The following is a 24,767-nucleotide window of genomic DNA, read 5'->3' on the forward strand; positions in this document are numbered from 1 at the left end:
ACATATGTAGACAGACAATATAACAATATAACAACATCCTTTGCCAAAAATGACTCATATTACTGCCGCTTACTGACTCACAGTAGTTATGAAACTCTTCTTTGTGTCTGTATGTTTTTGTGACACCTCGTTCTCTTCTCTTTCTCTCATAGGAGAAGTTGACCTTTGGCCCACGGAACTCCTACACGGTGGAGGGTCTGAAAGCCAACACAGACTACTCCTTCTCCCTGGCTGCCATATCAAACAAAGGCATCGGTGCTTTCACCAACGAACTGGTGCAGAGGACATCACAAGCCAGTATGTCTCTTTTTCCTTGGGTTCATGTGATGAACACACACACACAGTGCTGCTGTATTGTGTTTCACCTTGCACACGAATGTCATGAAAACACACGTCTACACAAATTGCAGTTGATGTCCGGTGACCTTGTACAATCTGGCAACCCTGTGACACCATCTGAACATTGATGTCCTTTATCAGGCCATGTGTCCAAAGCCCACTACCATCCATCCATCTGCGTTTTAACTGTGACTTTCTTCCTCCTTCGCTCAGCCTCCCTCCCTTTTTTACTCAGCCAAAACATCATGACAGATGGAGATGGAGCAGCGATTAATGTTTTTTTCTCTTCCTTCCTTTTCACCGTCCTTTCACTTTTTTCCCCTCTATCGGTTTCTAATATCTTTGAAAGGGTGAAAGTCTCCCAGTTATTGGCTAGCAGGCAGTGGAGAGGAGCTTTAAAGGATTGTGGGTTGGCCTGCAATGTTGTAAGTAAGCGCCAGACAGTCTGTGAATTTTTTTTTCTATTATTTGGATTTTCACCTTTCTTTGCTTTTCTCGATAATCAAGAATAGTCCAATAAATGCCTTTTTTGGGCTATGATGTTTAGTCGTGTGCACATAATGACAAATATTTTAAAAATGGGTATTTATTTTTCTATATCAGCCAGATTTTTTTAAACTGAGAGCTATTTCTTGGGCACTGATTCATCCACTTTGATACACGCTTCTAAAATACCAAATTTGCTCAAATGATCTTTAACTACATGTTCTTGAGTGAATTATGTTTTTTAATTTTTTTAATACATTACATATTTGAATTTAATTGCTGAAAACATGCAAAGACTGAGAACTATGTACAGTAGTACTAAATTGTGGTGATATGGCGTGAAACGGTTTTTCACAATTTCAGTTTTCCAGATTTCCGGAGGGGCGTAGCTAAAACATGGAACCATGCCTACACCCCTTCGGATAATCCGCTGGCGTAACTGCTTTAGAGCGCCTCATTGTCAGCTGTGAGTGTGCGCATGTCACGTTGAGAAAGCGGAGGGGCAAGAGGGAGAAAGTTCAATGTCACAGCCAGCATGTGAACAGGGATTTCACGCTGTAACCCTTGGCATTAATCAGTACCCAAGAAGTACCTCTTAGGTTGGTGACCCCTGACCTAGAGCTTGCAACCACACACGCACTTGACAGCCTGTGATTGTATCTTGGTGTGAACAGTGATTTATTTAAAAAATACCTGAGTTGGTGTGCACGTGGATTTAAATGGTGCAGTTGGTGATGTAATGTGTGTATATAAAACATCTATCCAGTTTTCTGAGCCCAAAAATGTGCTTGGTAAATCTAACCTGTGTCCTTTTACTCTTTGCTTCCCCCCAAAAGAAGAAGAAAACAAAGTGGAGTAGATGTCAGAGGGCTGCAGTAAAGGCCAAGCTCTAAATAAGTAGACTATTTCCTGAAGCAAAATGCATTTCCCAGGGTGCGTTCTGTTATCGCCAAGGTTTGGTGCACATCTAGATTGTCCCCCGAGGCAAACAGCGCAGTGGCTTTACAGCTGAGTGGGCAGATACTTGAATCTGTCAGCCAGGACTTTTTGACTCCCACACATGCACACATGCTGTACTCTCATCAAGCCCAGACGTCTCCGCCTTAGGTTGTCTGCTCACGGTCAATAATCTTGTCTCTAGTTTATTTCATTAAGCACCATGCTTGTACGCCAAGTGCTTGCTTCGCTTTTGTTCTCATGCTTATCCCGGTGTCATCTCTTTCAGTTTTGGTTTACCGTAGTGTCGTTATTGTTTCATTTTTTTTATCCTATCCCCTGTCCGTTTACTTATATCGTTCTCCTCCTCTGCTTTTCAAACCCAACTCTCAAACGCTTTACCGACTGCCCTCCCCCTTATCCAATCAGAGCCCTCAGCAGCACCTGAGGGTGTGTCCTGCGAGAGAGCCAGCTCCACCTCGTTGAGAGTTAGTTGGAGGCCACCTCCACTGGAGGGTCAGAATGGCGAGTTGGCAGGTTATGAGCTGAGGTACCGCAGAGTTTCTGGGGCAGAAGGCAAAGGTCAGGGCCAGGAGGTGTCCGGGCTTCCTATCCCGGCCCGAAAGGCGGACACATTGGTAGAGGGCCTGGAGAAATGGAGCTGGTACAACATCACCATGGCAGCCGCCACTTCTGAGGGAACTGGACCCAACAGTTTGCCTGTACTCTGCAGAACAGATGAGGATGGTAAGCCTGTTGATGGATTAGTGATTACAGTGAAATTTCAAGACAAATTTATGTACTCTTTGGATTTCACACAAAATTGTTGGGAAAAATATGACTCTTCAGCGCAGAAGTCACATTTAGTTTCAAGCCTCAAGTTAGTGTGGGAAAAATCAGTCGTCGTGTGCCCAATAAATTTCAAGCAAGTCAAGTCATAACTAAGGTAATTCTCAATCTTGCTCAGTCAAAATACACGTATATTCACACATAACGTCACGTTGCCCTCAATATCTGTTAGTAAGTGTTAGTTAACTATAGTAGCACAGTCACAATCTCAGTTTTGAATGGTCCCAAGCCAGTCTTCTTTATATTGTCTATTACTTTATTTTCTTCTCAATTAAAAACACAAACACAGTTTTTGACTAGCGAGATAACTTATAAGTTAGCATAGCGTACCTGTCTTTTGTGTTTTATAGTGGCTAATGAAATTAGATATTCTAGTTGTTTTGTCACTCATCTTTGCGTTACAACCATTTCATGTTGCCATTCTCTTTTTCACGATTGTATCAAAAACAATCACTTCCCGCTATAATACTTGCTTCATGAAGTGGCCTCTACAGTCCACGTCATAGAACACTGGTGGATTACGAGTTTCGTGAGCAATACCCAAAAAAATTACTTTTCTTTCAAATACCAAACAAATGGCACACAACCTTGAAAATGCAGATTATCAGATGTAAACAGGCAAGAATAGTCCAGTCATGTAGTTCAATTCGAGTCCTCTGAATACGAAGTCAAAGTCGAGTCTTTCATAAGTTTTAGCCAAGCAAGTACTAAATGCTTAAATTGGCGACTTAAGTCTGACTTGAGTCAACTCATGATTTGAGTCACGTGACTCGAGTCATGCCACTCAAGTCCCCTACCTCTGCTTCAGAGGTCTCTGTTTTGCTCCACTTACTCCCAAAGAAGACCCAGAGGTGTTAAAAGAACAACATGAGAAGAGAGGAACAATATACCCAGGAAGTGATACATAAAGGGGACTCGCATTCAAAGCAGCTTCACCAAATACATCGTAGAAGTTATCGGAGGTTTTGCAAGAATAATTTTTTACCGTGTAAGAATGTTGGTAAGTGAGTGAGACGCAGCACCAACGCAAGTAACCATCACATTCCGCCTTCGTTATTATGATTGAGTATTGAATAGACTGAGTTGTATAGTGTTTCTATCAATTATTTTTACACTTGACAGTAAAAAGGGTAAAAGGCTACTTGCTTGTTGTGTTGATGGTGTCTTCCACTTTGGAAGTTCCACTGTATATACTGATGCTCATGTACTGTACATATTTTACGACAATTTTTACTTATACAGTTCCGAGCGCAGCCCCACGTCACATAGACATCAACCCTTTCAATTCGTCTGCACTTCGGGTCACTTGGCGGTCTGTCTTGCCAAGGTTACGTCAAGGTCAGATCCGTGGCTACCAGGTGCACTACAGCCGTGTTGGCGGCAGTGAATCTCGAAACCTTCCTTGGATAAAAGACCTCCTACTGGATGAGTCTCAGGTGACATCATCGTGGAAGAACATTTAAATGTGATGAAGTGATGGTCAATTAGTTGATGGTTAAATATGCTTCCGTTCTCATCTCCTGTCTGGGTTGCCTGTCTGCTGTGTCTCGCCTGGCGGTTAAGATGGAGGAGTATGATTCCACTCAGTATGTGAGTGCACGCGCTTCACCCTCTTCACGAACTCAATATCAGTACATACAGAACTGCAGTAGCACTCAATATAACACAGAACTCTCCGTCAAGACATTAAACGTAGCACCTATGAAATTAACGAGTGAATGATCCTTAATATCTTCAATTGAAACTGTAATCAGTTCCATACATTCATTCAAGTGTTAATAGAGTTTAAATGGTGTTTTTCATGTTAAATGTAAACATTTGTGTTTACCGTCACAGGAAATGATTTTGGGAGGCCTAAAAGCAGAAACTTTATATGCTGTGTCAGTGGCAGCTTACACCACCAAAGGTGATGGCGCACATAGCAAAGCCAAGCTGGTGAGGACCTCAGGGATAGGTAAGCACATGCTGAGTGTACACTTCTGAAATTAGCTACATACATCCTCTAAAGGGAATTTTAAAGTCAGCCGCAGCAGCCAAATTAATTTAAATAGTTTCAATGATTATTGAAACTAACTTTGTACTTCCCACGCTGTCGTTTGCAGTACCTGCCCCCCCCTGCCTGTGGGTGCATTCGGGATTAGGTCCATCAGTGGTGCTTCGATGGGCTCCTCCGCTGGAATGCGCAGCGTCAGGCTCTGATGGCCAGAGACTCCCTCTGGAAATTCAAGGCTACCGCCTCCAATTTGGCCTGAAGAATGCCTCCCTGGAGACCACAATAGATTTCACAAAAGAGAGAAACTTCACCGTCATAAACCTCTCCCCAGGCTCCTCCTACGTCTTTGAGCTCTCTGCAAAGAGCCGAGCAGGTTACGGAGATGTAATACAGCAGGAAATAACCGTTCCTGTCATCCCACCCTCAGGATACCCTAAAATATCTGACTTTGTTAACGCCACTTGCTGCTCCCTGCAGTTCTCCTGGCTTCCTCCTGACCAAGCGGAGAGCAATGGCGTCATCACAGAGTACAACATAGCTTACAAAGAAGCCTCAGGGTCCAAACCCTCAAGTGTTCCTGGCCACTTTTCATTACCGGCCCTCGTGGTCACGCTGCCAGCGAGCCAGTCTAGCTACACAATCCTGGGCCTCAATCACAGCACAGCCTACGAGGTGCAGCTCAGAGCCCACAACAAGGCAGGCCCCGGTCCCTTCAGCCCCGCTATGGTGTGCCGAACCTTGGCCTTTGAAACAGGTAGAGTTGGCCTTCAGACCCTGGAAATACCCTTCATCCAAGTACTGATTCAACTTCACATCCCTCCTGCTGTGGAATTCACGCCGAAACACTAAACTAAATGAAGTGCAGGCCAGTTCTTGCAGGTTGACCCTCCCCCCACACCCACTCCTGACCCCCCCTCCCTCCTCGCCGTGTACCTCAGAGATGCTGAAAACAAGTCGGAGGAAGGCGACAAACCCCTCAGTCTCTTCCACTCACTCACTTACCTCCATCACCTACCCTTCACCAATGGAAAAAGACTGAATGTTAATGGCTGTATGCTTCAAGAGCACTGCTTATCACATCCCTTCAGGTAAAAGTCAATATGGGGCATCAATATACAGTATCTAATCCAAAAGGTAAGTGGACAGTTGGAATGAAGTGAAAACTCTGGGCCTGGCGATTTATTCAATCCGATAAACTCCACTGCCACTTTATCTAAAGCCTTTGCTGACATGCGTACTTGGAAGTGTAACAAACACAACCTTACACTTGGTGAATGTGGCATGTCACATTCCCGCTGCTGTGCTGTCTTCTTTGTTCCTGCCACCATCCACTCTCCTCATCACCTGTCCATCCTCCTAAACACTTCGTCTCACCTCACTGACACCTTTTTTTTCTTTCCAGGTTCACAGGAAGGAGACAGAATTGTTGCTTTAAATAAAAATGTTCCACTGAGTGCCGTTTTTCTTCTCTTTCAGACGTGCCAAGAAATTTTTCAGTCAATCTGGCCACGAGGACTAGTGTTCTTCTGACGTGGGAGTTCCCAGAAAGCAGCAACCCGTATCGCTTTAGTGTATGTCCATCATCTGAAGCACCAACATGTTTTTAATGAAAAAATTAGTCACAAGCCAGTTTACGGGCACAACTTTTTACTATGTAGCCCTTTGGGCAAGACATCAAATTTAGTATCTTCATATAAACCCAGCATGCATCACTATGGAGCAGTAGAATCATCTAATTTCTCCCAGCCATATCACAAAAAGTAAAAATGTTTTGTAATGAACTCTGACAATTGTCAACAGGAGTATACTTGCATTTCCAAGTAAATGTTTGTAAAATACAAATTTAACAAGCTGTCCTGTAATCATGCAGACATTTTAATAGATCAATTTCACAACCCCAATTCCAATGACGTTGGGATGTTGTGTTAAACATAAATAAAAACAGAATACAATGATTTGCAAATCATGTCCAACCTATATTTAATTAACACGACAAACACAAGATATGTAATGTTCAAACTGATCAACTTTATTGTTTTTAGCAAATAATCATTAAATTAGAATTTTATGGCTGCAAAACATTCCCAAAAAACTGGGACAGGGTCATGTTTACCACTGTGTTACATCACCTTTTCTTTTAACAACATTCAATAAACGTTTGGGAACTGAGGACACTAATTGTTGAAGCTTTGCAGGTGGAATTCTTTCCCATTCTTTCTTGATGTACAGCTTCAGCTGTTCAACAGTCCGGGGTCTCCGTTGTCATATTTTACGCTTCATAATCCGCCACACATTTTCAATAGGAGAGAGGTCTGAACTGCAGGCAGGCCAGTCTAGTACCCGAAGCCACGCTGTTGTAACACGTGCAGAATGTGGTTTGGCATTGTCTTGCTGAAATAAGCAGGGGCGTCCATGAAAAAGACGTGGCTTGGATGGCAGCAAATGTTTCTTCAAAACCTGTATGTACCTTTGAGCATTAATGGTGCCTTCACAAATGTGTAAGTTACCCATGCCATTGGCGCTAACACAGCCCCATACCATTACAGATGCTGACTTTTGAACTTGGCGTCCATAACTGTCTGGATGGTTCTTTTTCTCTTCGGCCCGGACGACACGACGTCCACAATTTCCAAAAACAATTTGAAATGTGGACTCAGCGGAACACTTTTCCACTTTGCATCAGTCCATCTTAGATGAGCTCGGGCCCAGAGAAGCCAGCAGCATTTCTGGGTGTTGTTGATAAATGGCTTTTGCTTTGCATAGTAGACTTTCAAGTTACACTTACGGATGTAGCGCCGAACTGTATTTACTGACATTGGTTTTCTGAAGTATTCCTGAGCCCATGTGGTGATATCCTTTACACATTGATGTCGGTTTTTGATGCAGTGCCGCCTGAGGGATCGAAGGTCACGGCCATTCAATGCTGGTTTTCGGCCTTGCCGCTTACATGCAGTGATTTCTCCAGATTCTCTGAACCTTTTGATGATATTATGGACCGTAGATGATGAAATCCCTAAATTCCTTACAATTGTACGTTGAGGAACATCGTCCTTAACTGTTCGACTATTTTCTCACGCACATGTTCACAAAATGGTGAACCTCGCCCCATCTTTGCTTGTGAATGACTGAGCAATTCAGGGAAGCTCCTTTTATACCCAATCATGGCACTCACCTGTTCCCAATTAGCCTGTTCACCTGTGGGATGTTCCAAACAGGTGTTTGATGAGGATTCCTCAACTTTCTCAGTCTTTCTTGCCATCTGTCCCAGCTTTTTTGGAACGTGTTGTAGCCGTAAAATTCTAAATGAATGATTATTTGCTAAAAACATTTAAGTTTATCTGTTTGAACATTAAATATCTTGTCTTTGTAGTGTATTCAATTAAATATAGGTTGAACCTGATTTGCAAATCATTGTATTATTTTTTTATTAATGTTTAACACAACGTCCAAACTTCATTGGAATTGGGGTTGAAGTTTGGTATCCTCAAAATATGGTTGATGGATGCAAAATGCTCTCACTAGAATGTAGCAGGAAATTGTACAAACCTGTACTGGTCTCAGGTCATACTGACAGTTCTTCACAGATATGACAAAAAGTTTTTTTTTCATTTTTTTATTATTATTATTGCAAACTCCCCTTTAAGCCTATATTTAGCCTTTGCTAGCTCATCTTGCATGAGAAATCTCTTCAGTGGTCGTGACTAATGAAGCAACACACACAGACATGGATCAAACAAACGCAGTTAGAGTAGCGTGTAGTACTTTTGCTTGTTTGATTTATTTTGTATATATTTTTTTTTTTAAGTCAGCGTGTGTTTCAAATACATGTACTGTTTTATCATTCGGATTATCAATATAATAATTATCATCATTATACATGCTGACCTCACTAACTCTCTCCCAAGGTGGAGTACAATCGCCAAAAGATGGAGGTGGATGCTCGCCTAAAGAAGGCGGTCATCCCAAACCTTCAGCCCGACACCAGCTACGACTTCAAGATCACAGCTCCCGAAGGCAACATGGGAGGCCTTCGCCACCGTATCACCGCCAAAACATCCCCGCCAATCACCATCCGCCGCCCGGAGATTGACCACACCCGGGACACAGAGACTACAGTCACAATAATTCTGCCATCACTGGAGTCTCGAACGCCTGTCAAGTAAGAGTGAATGAGGAAGAACGTTTCACTTTTATAGACTTCTGGACTTTGCGTGCAATTTCTGGTAGTTCTTTTCTTATCATTGGTGGTTTTAGGTGAGAATTAATTGGTAAGGCACCAACCAATGACGCTTGGCTATCAAATGAAGGGCTGACAATTAATAATTTCACAATTGAATCATATCTCAGTGATTAAAAAAACAATGGCTAGAGAGAAACCTTCTCTTTTCACGGTCAAATTGATGTAATCAAGCTTAGAATTTATTCAGTCAATGCTACAAAAGTGGCAAAATGTGATATCACAAATTAGTTTCTGTAAAGTGAAATAAAAATGTCTTCTAAATTTCACAAACCACAGAGAAGAGTGTTGTGAACAACCGTACCAAAGTTGAATTATTGAAAAATGTATATCTCAAAAGCGGCTTCAAAATCGTGAAAAATCAAGCCATTCTCTCAGCTCTCGAACACTGTGGGTGTTTCCTCTGAATGCGCTAAAGCCACATCTCGCTCAACTGTCACTCAAATACCAGAAATCTCAGTTATGCCTCCACATTCTTACATTTGAGCTGTGAAAATCTAGCCTCCAATGACTGGAATACATCTCACGCATTTTTCACAGGGGCGTTACTAGGAATAATTAGGAAAGTGTTGTAGGCAGGACATGATTGGCTCCTGCGTTATGGGAAGGGCAGGCTACGTATATCTATCAAGATGGCCATTCCAAATACATTGGAACCTCGATAAAACGAATCCGGATAAAACGGACAGTCGGGATTGAACAATGTGTCCAAAAATTGTTTCCATTTGTCACTTTAATTCCCGTTGACAAAGTCTGTTAGTTCCAGAATTGGCCGCTGTTGTTTACTGGTGCTGTGGCGAAATGCAGGCAGAGACTGGCAGACACATTTTCCTTCATTTTCCTCGAAACAAATCTCTGAATTCACATTCCAGGGTCTTTAAAGTATGCCTAGAGTAGAGTCTGTGTAATAAGTTGCAAAAGAAACTGAGAAAAGTTTTAGTATTCTATTCTGTTGAGTCGTGCTGTACTTTTTTTCACCCAGGAATGTTTATGTTGTTGTGGTTCCACTGCGGAGGGCCCGTGGCGTCATCAGACACCTCAAGAGCCCGGACGAAATGGACCTCGAGGAGGTGAGAACCACAAAAAAACATTCCTTGATTTAGAAAGGTTAGGAAGGATCCATAAACACCCACACACCAGAAATCAGAACTCACTTTAAATTCAATATGAGTTTATATAAATGCAGTATTAGTCATGTTGGGATGCATCATTTCTCTCCCTCTCTCTGCTGGCCCATGTCTCAGCTGTTAAAAGACATCAGTCAAAAGCAGAGGGACTCTCGCCAGCAGAAGCAGGTGGACCTGCGCCGCGCTTACATCACGGCCCGCTTCACACCTGCCACCCTACCAGCCTTCTTCACCCTAGGGGACCAGCTGGACTATGGAGGCTTTGAGAACCGCGCATTAGAGCCTGGGCAGGAATATGTCTTCTTCATCCTGGCTGAACTCAACTCTACAACGGGGGTATGAAAGCCTACGTGTCACATCTCTTTTCACTCTTTTCTCGTGACCCCGCCCTCCGTTCCGCCGCTATCCAGCAGGCTGTCACTATGCATCGAGATCAATATGGCCTCACAGCTGCAACAATAAAATTCACGTCAGTCAAGGTGTAGCCAGCAAAAGGCAATAACCATCATGTATTTCCATCAACAGCATTAATAAAGATTGATTGGCGGCAGGAGAGATGTTGCCACTTTGTGTGCGGCTGCGAGATGTGAGTAATAGAATGGGAAAAGATGTAAATATTCAGCTCCGAGACTTATTTGTAGGGTGTATTTCAGCCTCAAGCTCTCTATAAGTCCATCTGAGCTAATAATTATACATCATTTTGTCACATGTCTGTAAGCTTAAACACATCTCTAATTACATTACTTATGCATCGTCTATAATGCTACAAAAACATTTATTATATTAACACACCTACCCTATCCTTGAGTCCTTAGTTCAACTACCAAAATTACGGTAGCATTCAAAAGCAATTGAGGACTTTTTAACTAGATGGATGGATGGACGGACGAACGGATAGATAGATAGTGTAAATAGAGAGATGCTCCATTTTTCCTGTGAGGGGAAATTATCCATTGTCACAGCCGTAATATTCAAACATATACATTTGTATTAATAATATCGAAATAGAATATATCTACAAAACACAAACAAGTACAAGAGCAGAATTGAGAAGGAATTTCAGACATTTGAATCAAATCTAGACCAGAAAAAAATGCTAAATACTATTGACAGTGTTATATAATGATATCATGATGATTTATAATTCACTCAATATGTACAATGTATGAAACTGTTATGCATAAAATATATGCATAACAGTTCTATTCCATGTTGAAACCTAAAGGAAATTACATTAAAATAATGAAAATATTGATTGTACACAGTGTGTGTGTGTATATATGTGTGTGTATATATATATATAATATGGAGAACATTATTGCAATATCCAAAAGTATTTATCTCTTTTTTTTATTTATTTATTTATTTATTTATTTTACTGATAATCTGAACTGAACTGATAATCACCCTATCTGCTTGTCAATAGAAGATGTACGTGGCCAGCCCTTACACTGATCCGGTGATCGCCCCAGATTCAGATCCCCAGCCCCTGGATGCAGGTGACGGTCTTATCTGGGTGGTGGGACCGGTACTAGCGGTGGTTTTCATCATCTGCATCGTCATCGCTATTTTACTCTACAAGAAGTGAGTAGAACGGAAGAGCGCCAAATATTGTAATCATGAGTTGTATTGTTAGAGTTGAAGATAAACTTTGTGAAGGTGGATGAGGGATTATTTTTGTGTTGACAGTGAACATTTTTGTTAGCCGCTGTAGCATTATCCGCTTAAATATTATAAAATAAAAACTTTAATACAAAAGTAATTAATTAATTAAACTGTATTGTAAATAAAGGAGCGGCACGGTGGTCGACTGGTTAGAGCGTCAGCCTCACAGTTCTGAGGACCTGGGTTCAATCTCTGACCCCGCCTGTGTGGAGTTTGTATGTTCTCCCCGTGCCTGCGTGGGTTTTCTCCAGGCACTCCGGTTTCCTCCCACATCCCAAAAACATGCATTAATTGGAGACTCTAAATTGCCCGTAGGCAGGAGGACTGTGAGTGCGAATGGTTGTTTGTTTGTATGTGCCCTGCGATTGGCTGGCAACCAGTTCAGGGTGTACCCCGCCTCCTGCCCAATGACAGCTGGGATAGGCTCCAGCACGCCTGCGACACTAGTGAGGAGAAGCGGCTCAGAAAATCGATGGATGAATGTAAATAAAGGTTCAATAAACATTTACCCGAATACTGCACGATTGAAAGCAAACATTTCTAAATAACTAAATGCAAATGTATTGTACTACAAAGTTAAATACAACTGAACTGTACTTAATAACTGTACTGTACTGGATTAAAAAGATAAAAGTTGAAGCCACTCTCCTGCAGAGTTTGATTGAATTAAGTGATTCTTTCCTGTACCACTAGAGGGATCCCTTGTACCATTAGTGCTACTCATACTCATTCTGATTCTGATTCTGATACCTCACTGAGAATCACTGATTGTGAAGACAATGGGCTGTGGCATGTATAAAAGTGAAGCTCAGGGAAATATTTTTTTAATGACCACTGTGTACGCTGCTTTTGCCCTGTAGTTGTTGTTCCTTCTTTTAAGAATATTCAATCATGTTTAAGCTTATCCATGTCTCCTAGATATTGTTTAAGTAATTCTAACTGTAACAGAAACCCATAAAGTACTGCAGAAAATGGAGAAACATCATAAAATAAGAAAACATAACTCCAAGAAAGAACAGAAAAGCACAATTGGAACATCTTGATGAATTAAATTAATAAACAAGCGATCAATTTTGAATTTAAGATCACTTGGCGGGCAACAAATACATGTTTATGAAATGAGAACCAAAGTGAAATTGTCATGTAATATACAGTGTACGAACACAAAAAAATACTAACCTCCACTAAACGTCCATCCATCTATCAATTTTCTCAGAATTATTTTTGTTTTTGTTTTTTTTATTGTATGCAGAGAAAGAGATATGTCAGACAGTCAATATGTATTCAATCCTTCCACCAAGTTTAACACTTGTTACACAACTATCATAGATTTTGTAACTGACGCCTACTGATCATTTTTGCCAAATCATGACTTAAAATGTAATCACATTGGGTTGCTAATGAAATGTTCTAGTTTGAAGCGTGCTCAGCTTTCATTCTGCTGCATGTCATCCAGCTTTTGAATACTAATGCAGCATATTGATTTTCCTCTGTCTGTTTTCGTCCTTTTCTTTTCCTGAATTATTCCTTCCCGGGCTCTTGTTTCACTGGAAACAGCAAACCTGACAGGTACGATTACACCAATGTCAAGCTCTTTTTTTTTGACCTTGTTCCTAAAGCAATTACAGAACATAACACCACGTTACTGTGCTTGCACATAGAATGTCGCATCTGTTCATGTATGTGCATTGAGTCACCAGTGCTAATGCTAATGACATGTCAGTGCTGAGTCTAATTTTCTCTGGCTTGATTTTCGTATGTGCTAATTGCTCTCTTAATAATTGCTGTCTGGAGCAGCAAGCGCAAGGAGTCTGAGCCAGGAACCAAGAGTCTTCTGAGTAATGCCGAGATGATGGCCCATCACCCCACAGACCCGGTGGAGATGAGACGAATTAACTTCCAAACTCCAGGTATCGAATATGTACCCAAACACACACATCATTCATTGACGGTAACATACACTGGATACCAAAAGTCAACACACCCCTGTTCAGCTGTCAAGTTTTTCTGATTTACTAAAATGAGACCAAGATAAATAATTTCAACTAATATTATTGCGGTTTACAGAGGAGTAATTTGTGACGTTTGTATGTCTGCATTATACTGCTTCCAAGTGGCCAAGGCAAACACACCAGAAGTAACAGCACAATGACCATTGAATTGAAGCCAAACATTGTGGCACAGAATCAGAATCATCTTTATTTGCCAAGTATGTCCAAAACACACAAGGAATTTGTTTAACTGTTTAATTCTATACAGTCTATTTAATTATGTTTGTTTGTTTATTTTATTTGTATAGGGACAGATACAAAAACATAGACAAGTGAGAACGAGCATCCCATGTATCCCAGTATCATAGTGTTTGTGGCAATGCGAATTTGCAACACCTGTCCCTAGAAGGGCTTTTATAAAAATACACAGTAAAACAGTTTATTTAAAAAAGGGGACAAGAAAAAGTGGATACAGTAAAATGTATACATATAACAGTACCAATTTTACAGAAAATCAAACGTGAGAGCAGTTCTGCTGTTGAAATAACCTGGATTTGGTAGGTCTCTTAAAAATACCAAAGTTTGTGATACATTTCAGATGTTCAGTCAGAGAGTTCCAGCATTGTACCCCATTTACTGAGAAGGCTGTCTGAGCAAATGATGTTATGCAAAACGAGGTGACACAGTCAAGTCATTGCTGTATGTTTTTATTAAGTACACTATTATAGAGTGCTGTTTTTCATATTAAAAAAAATCACATTACCAACATATAAACAGTAATCCCCAATCATATTGCGGTCCACGCTTCACGGTCCCTCTATATCGTATTTTTACAGTTTTTAATCTATTTTTTATACTATTTGTACAATATATTTGTCTTACCCATTGCTCTAGCTCTCTCTTGCAATATATAGTGTTTAAATGTGTTTTTATATTGTTTTAAATGTGTGTTTCAAGACCTTTAAAACAAGTGCCGTAACTACTATAAAAACATGCCTATGGTGTACTTAAATTGGGTGTTTCTTTATCGTGGGTGGTCTGGAACGTAACCCCAGCGATGGAGGTGGGATTGCTGTATATTATTTTGCAGATTAATGGCATTTTGATTCATTTAAACAGCAAAGGATTATATTGGCTGTATTTAAAATACAGAAATTTCTTGCTGTGAGACAGCAGTACTAGCCACCCCTGATAAGCACGCAAATGAGCCCGTACCCTCGAGGTCAGCATTGCCACCGTCCATGTGCAGTCAGAGCATCATGACTGAGTCACCACGATGTGGGGAAAAAAACGGAAGCACGTCCACTCACCCACGTTGTGCACGACAGTTCTTCAGAACCAACGGAAATTAGAGAAATCTACCTCATCAGTTTTTGAACATTGACTTTTGAATTCACTTTAAATGCAAAATGATACGAGTGACGTTTGACTCATAATTCAGATGAATCTTGCCAACCGAGACCCTACTGTGAAGTAACTACATTGCTTCGTCTGCTCTCGCTGTGTGATCCAACAACACTGCTGGTTATGTGCTGCATGGCACCGCCAGCACTGTCACTTCCTCCATGCAACATCCCAAAAAAACATACAGTAAGCCTTTCATGAACCAGTGATGGGAACAATGTCCTTGTTGCACAATGTGATGCGTTTCCATGGGGAAGATCTGAAGATTAAGGTTTTGATCCTTTTTTATGCAAAGTGAAGACTATACAATAAAGCACTTTCAGCTCCTCTCTTCCATTATGAGAATTTTTCTACTCTCATGTGACAGCAGCCTTGAAGTACCCTCTTTTCATCCCTTGAGAATTGTGCCTTTGAGATGCCTTGAAAAGATGAAAATTGTTTCCCGCTGATGATGTCTGAGGTCATCTAAAGCGTGACAGGCACATTATGTTGTGATTACCTGTGGGTGCTGCAGAAGCAGATAAGTGCAAGAAAATGACTTTCATTATAGTATCTGTCTGCAATTGATAGCTCGATTCCAATGACTTAAATGCATCCAAATTGAAGACCTGGATTTGTTGTTGGCACTGTGTGTCAGCCAGCTGCAAAGAGACAGGAGTCGGCCAGGTTGCTTCCTTTGTGCGCGCATGTTCAGACTCTCCTAATTAGCGTTCTGTTTGTTTTGTCGGCTCCGCTGCTCCTCTGATGGCACACGAAGCAATTTATCAAAGAAGAAAAAAACTAAAATTTCAAAACAAACACGACTCGCCTCACGTTATCCACACGCACGGCTCAACATTGATTTTCTGCCCCAGCGTCTTCCGTAATGATATGTGATGTTCCGTTCCCGTGCAATTATCCTCACATCTTTGAATGAGTGATGGTGACCTGAGGTAATTAGGGTTTTCGGACAAATCCGGGGTGACCGCTGACCCCTTTGCGCTGTCGCATGCTCACCGTCATGCAGGAATGATGAGCCATCCGCCCATTCCCATCAGCGAGCTGGCTGAGCATATTGAGCTGATGAAAGCGAACGACAATCTCCGACTTTCCCAGGAATATGAGGTGAGACGCCAATTGTGTTTTATATACTGTAAATTTATGTGGATTAATGAATGCTTCCTTTTTGTTACCCCTACCCAGGGGCCCTGCAACGGTTAGAAAAGTGACAACGATTCTAAGGGCCCAAAATAATATTTTCAACTTACTGTATTGAAGTTGAGGTTGCAGACTTGAGTCACAGAACTTGACTCATGTCTGACCTAAAGTCCCTGTAACGTGAAAATAAATGTCTTGTAAATCTGACACACCACAGAGAAGACTGTTGTTAACAACCCTGCCCAATTTGAATCATGAAAAAAATCGCTACGTATATAGAATGAGTCGTGAAAAATCATGAAAATTCAAGGCATTGTCTGCTCTCGAACGCTGCAGGCGTGTTCCATAAATGCGCTGAAATAAACGCTGCCTACACATAACAACATGTTTGAACTGCAAAAATATATTTGCCTAAAGCCTCCATTGGGTGGAATATATCCCACCGGGTCGTTGCGGAGCTTTTCGACACTAAATCAGCCACGCCCCTCGAAACCCCAGTCCACACGCTGGCTGTCACGTCGGACTTCAAAAATATGGATATCCCCCCTTCTCGCTCTTCCACCTTTCTTTGCGTGACGTGCATGCACTCAAGGCCGACAATGAGGCGCTCTAAAGTGGCAACGGTAGTGTACTTTCCAAAGGAACGATGTATTTTCAGTGTGTAGGTGTAACAAGATAGCTAACTGCACATCGCAACTGAGTTACCACAGACAATAGGACAAAATATAAAATAAAGCACACTCACCCGCAATTGTAATAGTAAAGCACAAATAGACTGCATAAATGTAGACACGTTATTGCACGAGGTAAAACTATGGACGAGTGCTCTCTGAGTGTTCCCGTCTATAGGTGTTAAGCCTTTTAAGCCCTCTCTTCATAAAACACAGGCTATTTAACATGTATTGTAGTCTAGTGTAGTCTAGAATTCATAAACTATTCTAGTTTATGAAGCTCACTATCATTCCACATCAACAAATCCACCATCAAACTACCAGTATGCCAACACGCACTGTTATTATGTGCAATTTGCTTCCTTTTCCCAGTCCATTGACCCCGGGCAGCAATTCACTTGGGAGCATTCCAACCTGGAGGTCAACAAGCCCAAAAACCGCTATGCTAACGTGATCGCGTACGACCACACCAGAGTCATCCTGGCACCCATAGAAGGTAAGCACGAGCTGGCAGAGGAGAGGTTCGCAGAGGATGTTAACAAGATTGGTATGCGGAAGAGACAGGCTGATGGATGAAAAGTGAAATTGCAGACATGGCTCCGGAGCCAAACAAACAAACAACGCAAGCGTGTTCAAATGCAAGCTCCACAGGAGAGATTTGATGTGGAACTTATGCGTGTTCAGTCTTTGTTTGTTTCTTAACCACCAAGCCCTTACAACAGAGATGTCAAACTCATTTTCATCATGGCTGCCCTCAGAGGACCGCATGAAACCAAAACTATATAAACTCATGTCCCCCCTTGAAATTATAACACACTTGCCACTGTTACCATGAATTAGTCTTGAAACAGCAAGTTTTTAAGAAGAATGTCAAACTCAAGACCACAAAACTATTGCACAAAAGTGTTTTTCTTTTGATTTTTTTTTTTCTTTAAAGTGAATTTATAATTGTTAAATGTGTATCTTCTGACTCAAAATGACACAAGTAAATGTTGTAAAATAGAGAAGTTGTATTAGAGATGCTAATGAAAAAATATCCTCTATTTCTTTGGGGTTTTCCAGCTGAGATGTCAGTGCACGAAATTAAAAAACAAAAAAAACATATTGTCTAAGTTATGAATAATTATTAAAACGGAAACCCCAGGTAAAGTACAGCAAAAGTAGACCAACATCCGCTTGGTAATTTAGTGAGCTCACATGTGACACCCAAAAAAACAAATGTTAATATAATCTCATAGGATTTCAGTTTGACAAATTTTGGTACTTTATGTGGCCAAATAAACAGACTTGTAGTCTATGCCAGGATAGATTGAATCGCAAACAAAAGATGACATTGAATGTAGTCATAAATCTGTATTGCCTTTAAGCACAAAAGTGTATTATAATCACAAACTTTCCCATCTTAATATCAACTGATATTGAAAACCAACCTTTAGTGACTGGATGCTAACTTTGCACAAATCACATATTCAGGATGGGACATGCGTTTATGTTCACTGTCATCAGTGAGGTAAGCATAGATTTGTTTTAGAAGACTTACAATAGGTTATTAAGAATGTGATTTTTCGAGTTTGACATACAGTAGGCCTATGCCTACGTTGTACTGGCAGATACCTATGTTCCTCCAATGTGTCTTGTTTGCAGGTGTCCTGGGAAGTGACTACATCAACGCCAATTACATCGACGGCTACAGAAAGCAGAATGCCTACATCGCCACCCAGGGGCCGCTGGCTGAGACATTCGGTGACTTCTGGAGGATGGTGTGGGAGCAGCGGGCGGCCTCCGTTGTCATGATGACACGCTTGGAAGAGAAATCACGGGTTGGACTGCTGTCACATACAAGCAAAATGGCATTTTATTTGCAGTACAGTAACCACCCCATTTACAGGTGATAGGGGCCAAGCCCAGCCGCGACGAGAAAATAGAATAGAATAGAAAACTATGCAAGTAATTGATGCCTTGAACAGTTTAATATCATTTCTAGCTCACCTTACAACATTACCCTTAAACATAAATGGCTTACAGATTATTTGATTTTGAAAAAATGCACCGGAAGTGCATGTGTACATGCATATGGGGCGAAGACTCTCTGTAACATCCACTTGCAACGCAGGCTAAAGTTAGTTCCTCTCTGAATGTCAAATCTTGTCTCTCATTCGAAAAGTATCACTTCAATATACAGATCATGACTACGCTCAACTCAAAACATTCATATCTCGAATCATCCTTCCCCATAGAAATGAACAGAAATGCCATTAATCTGCTCTAAGTCTCCCACAAAAGAAATAATAATTATTGTAATGTGTTTCTTAATAAATACAATGGCACTCTATAATATATTACTTTTATAAAACCATAGAATAAAATAAATAGACTGTAAAGAATTAAACAGTTTGTGCATCACGATTAATTCATTGGAGCTCCTTCTGTTATATGTGACTTGGCCGCAGGAGAGCATTATAATACCGTATGTATATGACTCAGTAAGTTTCAGTAATATTAGTAATTCTTTGCAGAGTATGCAGTATTTATGGCTCTGAGTACTGTTATATTGTCTGTCTACATGTGTTGATGCACCATTTGTGTTCAAATATCAATTGCTTAAAGTAATGTAACACCACTCCATAGGCGCTATTCGTTATGGCGTTTCCCATTATGGGTCAGCATTAAGCTAGGGGACTTCAAAGGAAAATTATTTGGTTATTTAAATACTCAACTTCTAGTTCTCTTTGTTTTGTTTAGTTTGACAGTAAACCTAAACTGGGAGTTGCATTAAACAGCCTGGAGCCTCTTTTTTGAAGAACTGTTTTCTCTCTGCCAGACTGCTTCTTTTTGTGACATGAGCTGAGTGGAAGTAACTGCAAGCATACAGCATTTGTATCTCTAATTGTAGCTCGCAAGTCAAAGCAAAAAAAAAAAAAAAAACGGTCAAACAACAGCGCGTATTTTGAAAAACTCACAAGTCAGGTCACTCTTTCTCAAGGCACCACTGTACTTCCTTGTCACCAAGGTACTGCTTTCCTATTTAGACAGGGCTTTGGCAGCATCATGCGGATCATTGGGCATTTCAGCGAGTGCACCAAATAAAATGTAAATTTTTAAATTTTTTTAAATTGTAATTTTCAGAGAACAGCTGGGTATATGTATGTAACACGAATAGTTGAATTCATGATACACCGGGGGATTACTGAACCTTTACTATACTTTGTATTGAAATTGAGAATTTTGCTAATTCAAGTCGATGCGTTTTGCTCATGTGTGTAGATAAAGTGTGACCAGTACTGGCCTAGTCGGGGCACAGACACATTCGGAACAATCCAGGTAACCCTGCTGGACACCATGGAACTGGCCACATTCTGCGTCCGCACCGTCTCCCTCCATAAGGTAATAACTCTTCATTCTCGTGACCTTTCTGAAATTTTCCTTTCATTAACCTGAAGTCATATCAGTGGACAATGAATAAAAAGGCATCAGTCAGAAGCCAGAATCAATTGAAGTAATCAGGAATATCTGTGTATTGACAAGTAACATGATATCGCAATGATTTAGTCGGAAGGGCTAGACTGCAAAACAATCCACAAACATGCCAGACATGTAGGATATGCTGGCCACAAAATACTATAGGTTGCCGCAGTTATAAAGGATGTTAAAGCTGGGCATGTGAAAAGAATAAAAATACCCCCCCCAATTATGGCCTTTTTTCAAACTACTCACTGTTTATTTCTTTGAACTAAAAAAAAAAGAGAGAGGCCGTTAGCCTGTACTTCATGGCGAGTTAAAGCATGCTGGCGTCCGTCTCTGTGGTGATGAGATTTGACCACTGTCGGAAGAAGAGCTAATCTCGGGCCGTCACACTAGCCTGTGTCTCTGTGGCCCACTTGCAAACACAGAAACTAGGCCAACTCTGGCTTTTAAGTGTACTAATACTTCTCAACATTTGTGTTGTGATGCGTGATATGGAGAATTGTGTTTGTAAATGGGAAAATTATGTAAGTGGGAAACTAACCACTTAAGGAGAAGTCCTCCACTGTGTCCTATTGTCTGATGTATTGTCATCATTTCAGTTTGGGATTGTTATAAATTGCACAAACAATACCAATCATTTGTTTGCTGTTCATTATAAAATGTAATATGTTCGCTATCGTGTTAGAACAGCAGCGTTAATAAGCCGTATTTGGGCCAGACTGAATGGGAAAAAAACTTGGTTGAAATGTCACAAGTACCACGTAAAGTTTTGTAATGTTATGATAATAAATTTGTAATATTCCATTACAAAATTTAGGGTCGTTTCTAATATAAATATATTTTTTTTTCATATTATAACGACTTCTTGACTTATTTTACTCTTGTTTTAGAAAATAGATTGTATGAGAGTGTAGATAAATAAAGTGGTTTTCTAAAGTATATACTGCACTGTATGTACTGTAGTATTCGTGTTTTGGAATTATGCCTTTAAGGGGCGTGGCCTAGTGAGTGACATCAGGAGCTGAAGTCATAGCCAGATAGTCTGCGTGTGAGTGTCTCAGAGTGCGTTGTGGTCTACAGCAACTCCTAGCAAGGGTTCTTATTTTGTATTTTGTGTGTTTGCCTGTCTGTCCTGTTTAATAAATGGCTACAAATGCATTGGCGAGTGTGGCTCTCCTTGCCCACATGTGAGTGCATTACATTTTTTTTTTGTAGTTCACTCAAGCGGTGGAGTACTTGAAGCTCGCTTACAACTCAAATTTTTGCTCGCAACTCAAAGCAAAAAAATATTTGTGCCCCAACGCCCGGTGAAAAAAGTTAGTTTCTCTTGCTGTCTCACATCAGAGCGGCAGCAGCGAACGACGAGAGGTGCGTCAGTTCCAGTTCACTGCCTGGCCAGATCACGGCGTTCCAGAATACCCGACCCCTTTCCTCAACTTCCTCCGTCGGGTCAAGGCCTGCAACCCTCCGGACGCCGGGCCCATCATCGCCCACTGCAGGTTGTCCCACAAACCCAACAGAAAGGGTTAGTATTCCGCCCGTGTGCGTCTTGAAGTCCGTCTTCCCTTTCAGCGCCGGCGTCGGCCGCACCGGCTGCTTCATCGTCATCGACGCCATGCTGGAGCGCATCCGACACGAGCGCACCGCTGACATCTACGGCCATGTCACCTTGATGCGCTCGCAGAGGAACTACATGGTGCAAACCGAGGACCAGTACAGCTTCATCCATGAGGCGCTGCAGGAGGCTGTGGCCTGCGGGAACACGGAGGTGGCGGCCAGGAGCCTCTACTCGTACATGCAGAAGCTGGCCAAGGTGGAGAGTGGCGAGCACGTCACGGGCATGGAGCTGGAGTTTAAGGTACGCTTTTAGAAAGAGATGCTTGACTGTATTACTGTCCCTTCTGGTAGATGTACAATTCGACGCTAATGTACCCCATTGGGCTCATTATTGGACTCCAAAGTATCTGAACATTTTCTTGGACCATCAGGGGTGGTCAAACTTTAGTGCTCTCTGGCCACATTTGAGTTTTAAACTGGAAGGAAGGGCCATGTGTGAATAAGATAAAAAAAAAAAAAGAATAATCTTGTAGTTAAAATGTAAAATAATAATATATTCTTATTTTATTTGTTTGCAAGTAATTCAATTATGGTGATGTAAAATACATAAAAAATCGTTTAATATAGTTTGTATCTTTTTATTTTCTGAATGTATTTTTTATTTTATTATTTACAACAAATAAATTAACCAATTATTTAATTGGTTAAATGAACTTAAAAACAAACAAAAGCAATTTTCTGTAGTGTATTATCATTCCAATTAACCAATTTTGGTGGGGAAACTGCTAATTTAATTCAACAAATATTACAGGACTCTTGAACCTTATTAAATGAAAATATGTATTATTACAGTACTGTACTGTTGTGTGTCCTTAATGCGCCTTTGACCAATTTAAACACCCGCTTAACTTACAAATATGCTTTTTCGTTTTAAGAGTCAGGGTTAAGGGTAAAATGCATGAATTAATTCATTCATTTTAAAGAAAAGGTTTGTGGGTACCGCTCCTGTATGAGGGAGAAAATGAATAATACGACTCAAGTCAAAGTAAAACTAGTCCTCCAAATAATTACTTGAATAAGTGCAAATAAGTACTTAGTGAGAAACAACTCAAGTAGTAACTGGTGAGTAAGTTCTGATCAGACCATGAACGTCAAATAAACAAAAACACAAAATAGGAATGCGCAACTTCTGGTATTGCTCAACAATATTACCTTAAGTAAAACAATAATAAATTAAATCTTTATAAAATAACAAATTAAGGCAAATTCAGCCATTAAAACAAAGTCTTAAACTAGCCTTCTTCGTTTACACTCATGAAATAGCACAATAGGCTCACCAGGCAGAGATTAAATAAAATGTTGTTTGGAGTTTTTGTAGGCTTAAATGTGGACATTTTTAAGCAGACATAGATGGTAACTTATGAAATAGCTGTTCTTTTTGGTAGTCCATCCATCCATTTTCTATAGTGCTTATTGTCACTCAGGTTGGATTGGTGAAGCAGAGTCATCTGACACGAGTCTCTGACAAATCAAAACAGATCAAGTAAAAGTAACGGTGTATGTAGCTCTTTTGTAGCCACTTCCGCATTTAGTTCCATTCATTTTTATTTTTTTTTAAACACATATATTTTCTTTCCATGCAGCGACTGGCCAACACCAAAGCGCACACGTCTCGCTTCGTCACAGCCAACCTGCCCTGCAACAAATTCAAGAACCGGCTCGTCAACATCATGCCCTACGAGACCACCCGCGTGTGTCTCCAGCCAATCAGAGGCCTGGAGGGGTCAGACTACATCAACGCCAGCTACATCGACGGTTATAGGTATGTTTAGTTGAAGCCAAACATTAATACAACCTGGCCTCTTGTCTACAGCTGATCACTTGACGAGTGAACGGGTTGGAAAGGTTTTCACCACAGTGCTTGCGCCTGTCACATCACGTCAGTTTTACCGTTTCCGTGTACGCGTCTTCCAATCGCTCTGCGGCACTGTCCACGTCAAAAGATTGAGGGTGAAGATGATTCAGAGCTCCAAACTGCTTGGATACACAAGCTTTGAGTGTTCCAGTTCTTGAGAAAAGAAATGCTGTGCTCTAAAACGCACCTGATAATATGTACACTCACTGGCCACAACATTAGGTACAGCTGCAGAATCTAATCACATCCAATAAAAGAGCATTGTTTAAAATCTGCTTTTGTAAAGATAATGAAGCTCACTTGAGCTCAGTACAGCTTTTATACGATCCCTCCTTGATGTTGTACCCAATGTTTGTAATGACTATGTTCTTATTTTCAGGACGATTCCACTTATTTACGCCTGTAAATGTTCCCATTTAGGCAGCAGAAAGGCTACATCGCCACCCAGGGTCCACTTGCAGAGACCACGGAGGACTTCTGGAGGATGCTGTGGGAGCACAACTCAACTATCGTGGTCATGCTCACTAAACTGAGAGAAATGGGACGCGTAAGGATTCACACTGCATCGTTTCCAAAGTACAAAATTAAATCCAGTTGCTTGACTGATTCTAGTGGGGTAAGGTTTCCAGGATCCGAGAGCAGCATTATAACTACAGAAAAATTGTCAGGCACTAATGGGAGATCATTAGTATTTACACATACATTAGCTCCAGCTGCACATTCTAATGGGATCCAATACAAGAGCCCTGTCAGCAATTCTGCTTCGAAAAAGACAAAAGCATTATTCTTTTGATTGACACGTTGAGGGAGGTATTATTTTACAATCTGGTTGTTATTGTTATGATTGAAGTACTATTGAACTGCAATACAGTTTACAATTTTGGCCTTTTTTAGCTGCATTCAAATTATGATGAACTGCAATCCTGCACCTCTGCAAACTACAACCACAATAATAAAAATATTGTAAATCATGTACAGGGTTCCTTTTTTATTTT

At 40.9% G+C, this 24,767-nt stretch overlaps 1 protein-coding gene across 6 annotated transcripts in view; it reads left to right on the forward strand.

The window, feature by feature from the left end:
- Positions 1-24,767, forward strand: part of LOC133412107 (receptor-type tyrosine-protein phosphatase S-like) — a 114,068-nt gene that overhangs the window by 82,332 nt on the left and 6,969 nt on the right. For 4 of the 6 annotated variants that reach the window (XM_061695169.1, XM_061695171.1, XM_061695170.1 and 1 more), the window contains 21 exons: positions 153-297; positions 2,191-2,508; positions 3,853-4,046; positions 4,174-4,200; positions 4,447-4,564; positions 4,713-5,357; positions 6,080-6,174; positions 8,509-8,762; positions 9,823-9,910; positions 10,085-10,303; positions 11,394-11,551; positions 13,190-13,201; positions 13,430-13,542; positions 16,034-16,131; positions 17,208-17,331; positions 18,480-18,655; positions 20,100-20,219; positions 21,645-21,799; positions 21,873-22,158; positions 23,501-23,679; positions 24,193-24,319. In XM_061695169.1, the coding sequence (XP_061551153.1) occupies positions 153-297; positions 2,191-2,508; positions 3,853-4,046; positions 4,174-4,200; positions 4,447-4,564; positions 4,713-5,357; positions 6,080-6,174; positions 8,509-8,762; positions 9,823-9,910; positions 10,085-10,303; positions 11,394-11,551; positions 13,190-13,201; positions 13,430-13,542; positions 16,034-16,131; positions 17,208-17,331; positions 18,480-18,655; positions 20,100-20,219; positions 21,645-21,799; positions 21,873-22,158; positions 23,501-23,679; positions 24,193-24,319 (3,651 nt within the window). The remainder of the gene's footprint in view (positions 1-152; positions 298-2,190; positions 2,509-3,852; positions 4,047-4,173; positions 4,201-4,446; positions 4,565-4,712; positions 5,358-6,079; positions 6,175-8,508; positions 8,763-9,822; positions 9,911-10,084; positions 10,304-11,393; positions 11,552-13,189; positions 13,202-13,429; positions 13,543-16,033; positions 16,132-17,207; positions 17,332-18,479; positions 18,656-20,099; positions 20,220-21,644; positions 21,800-21,872; positions 22,159-23,500; positions 23,680-24,192; positions 24,320-24,767) is intronic. The other 2 variants (XM_061695173.1, XM_061695175.1) reach the window with 1 other exon arrangement.

Source organism: Phycodurus eques, chromosome 13 (assembly GCF_024500275.1).
Source record: "Phycodurus eques isolate BA_2022a chromosome 13, UOR_Pequ_1.1, whole genome shotgun sequence".
NCBI lineage: Eukaryota > Metazoa > Chordata > Actinopteri > Syngnathiformes > Syngnathidae > Phycodurus > Phycodurus eques.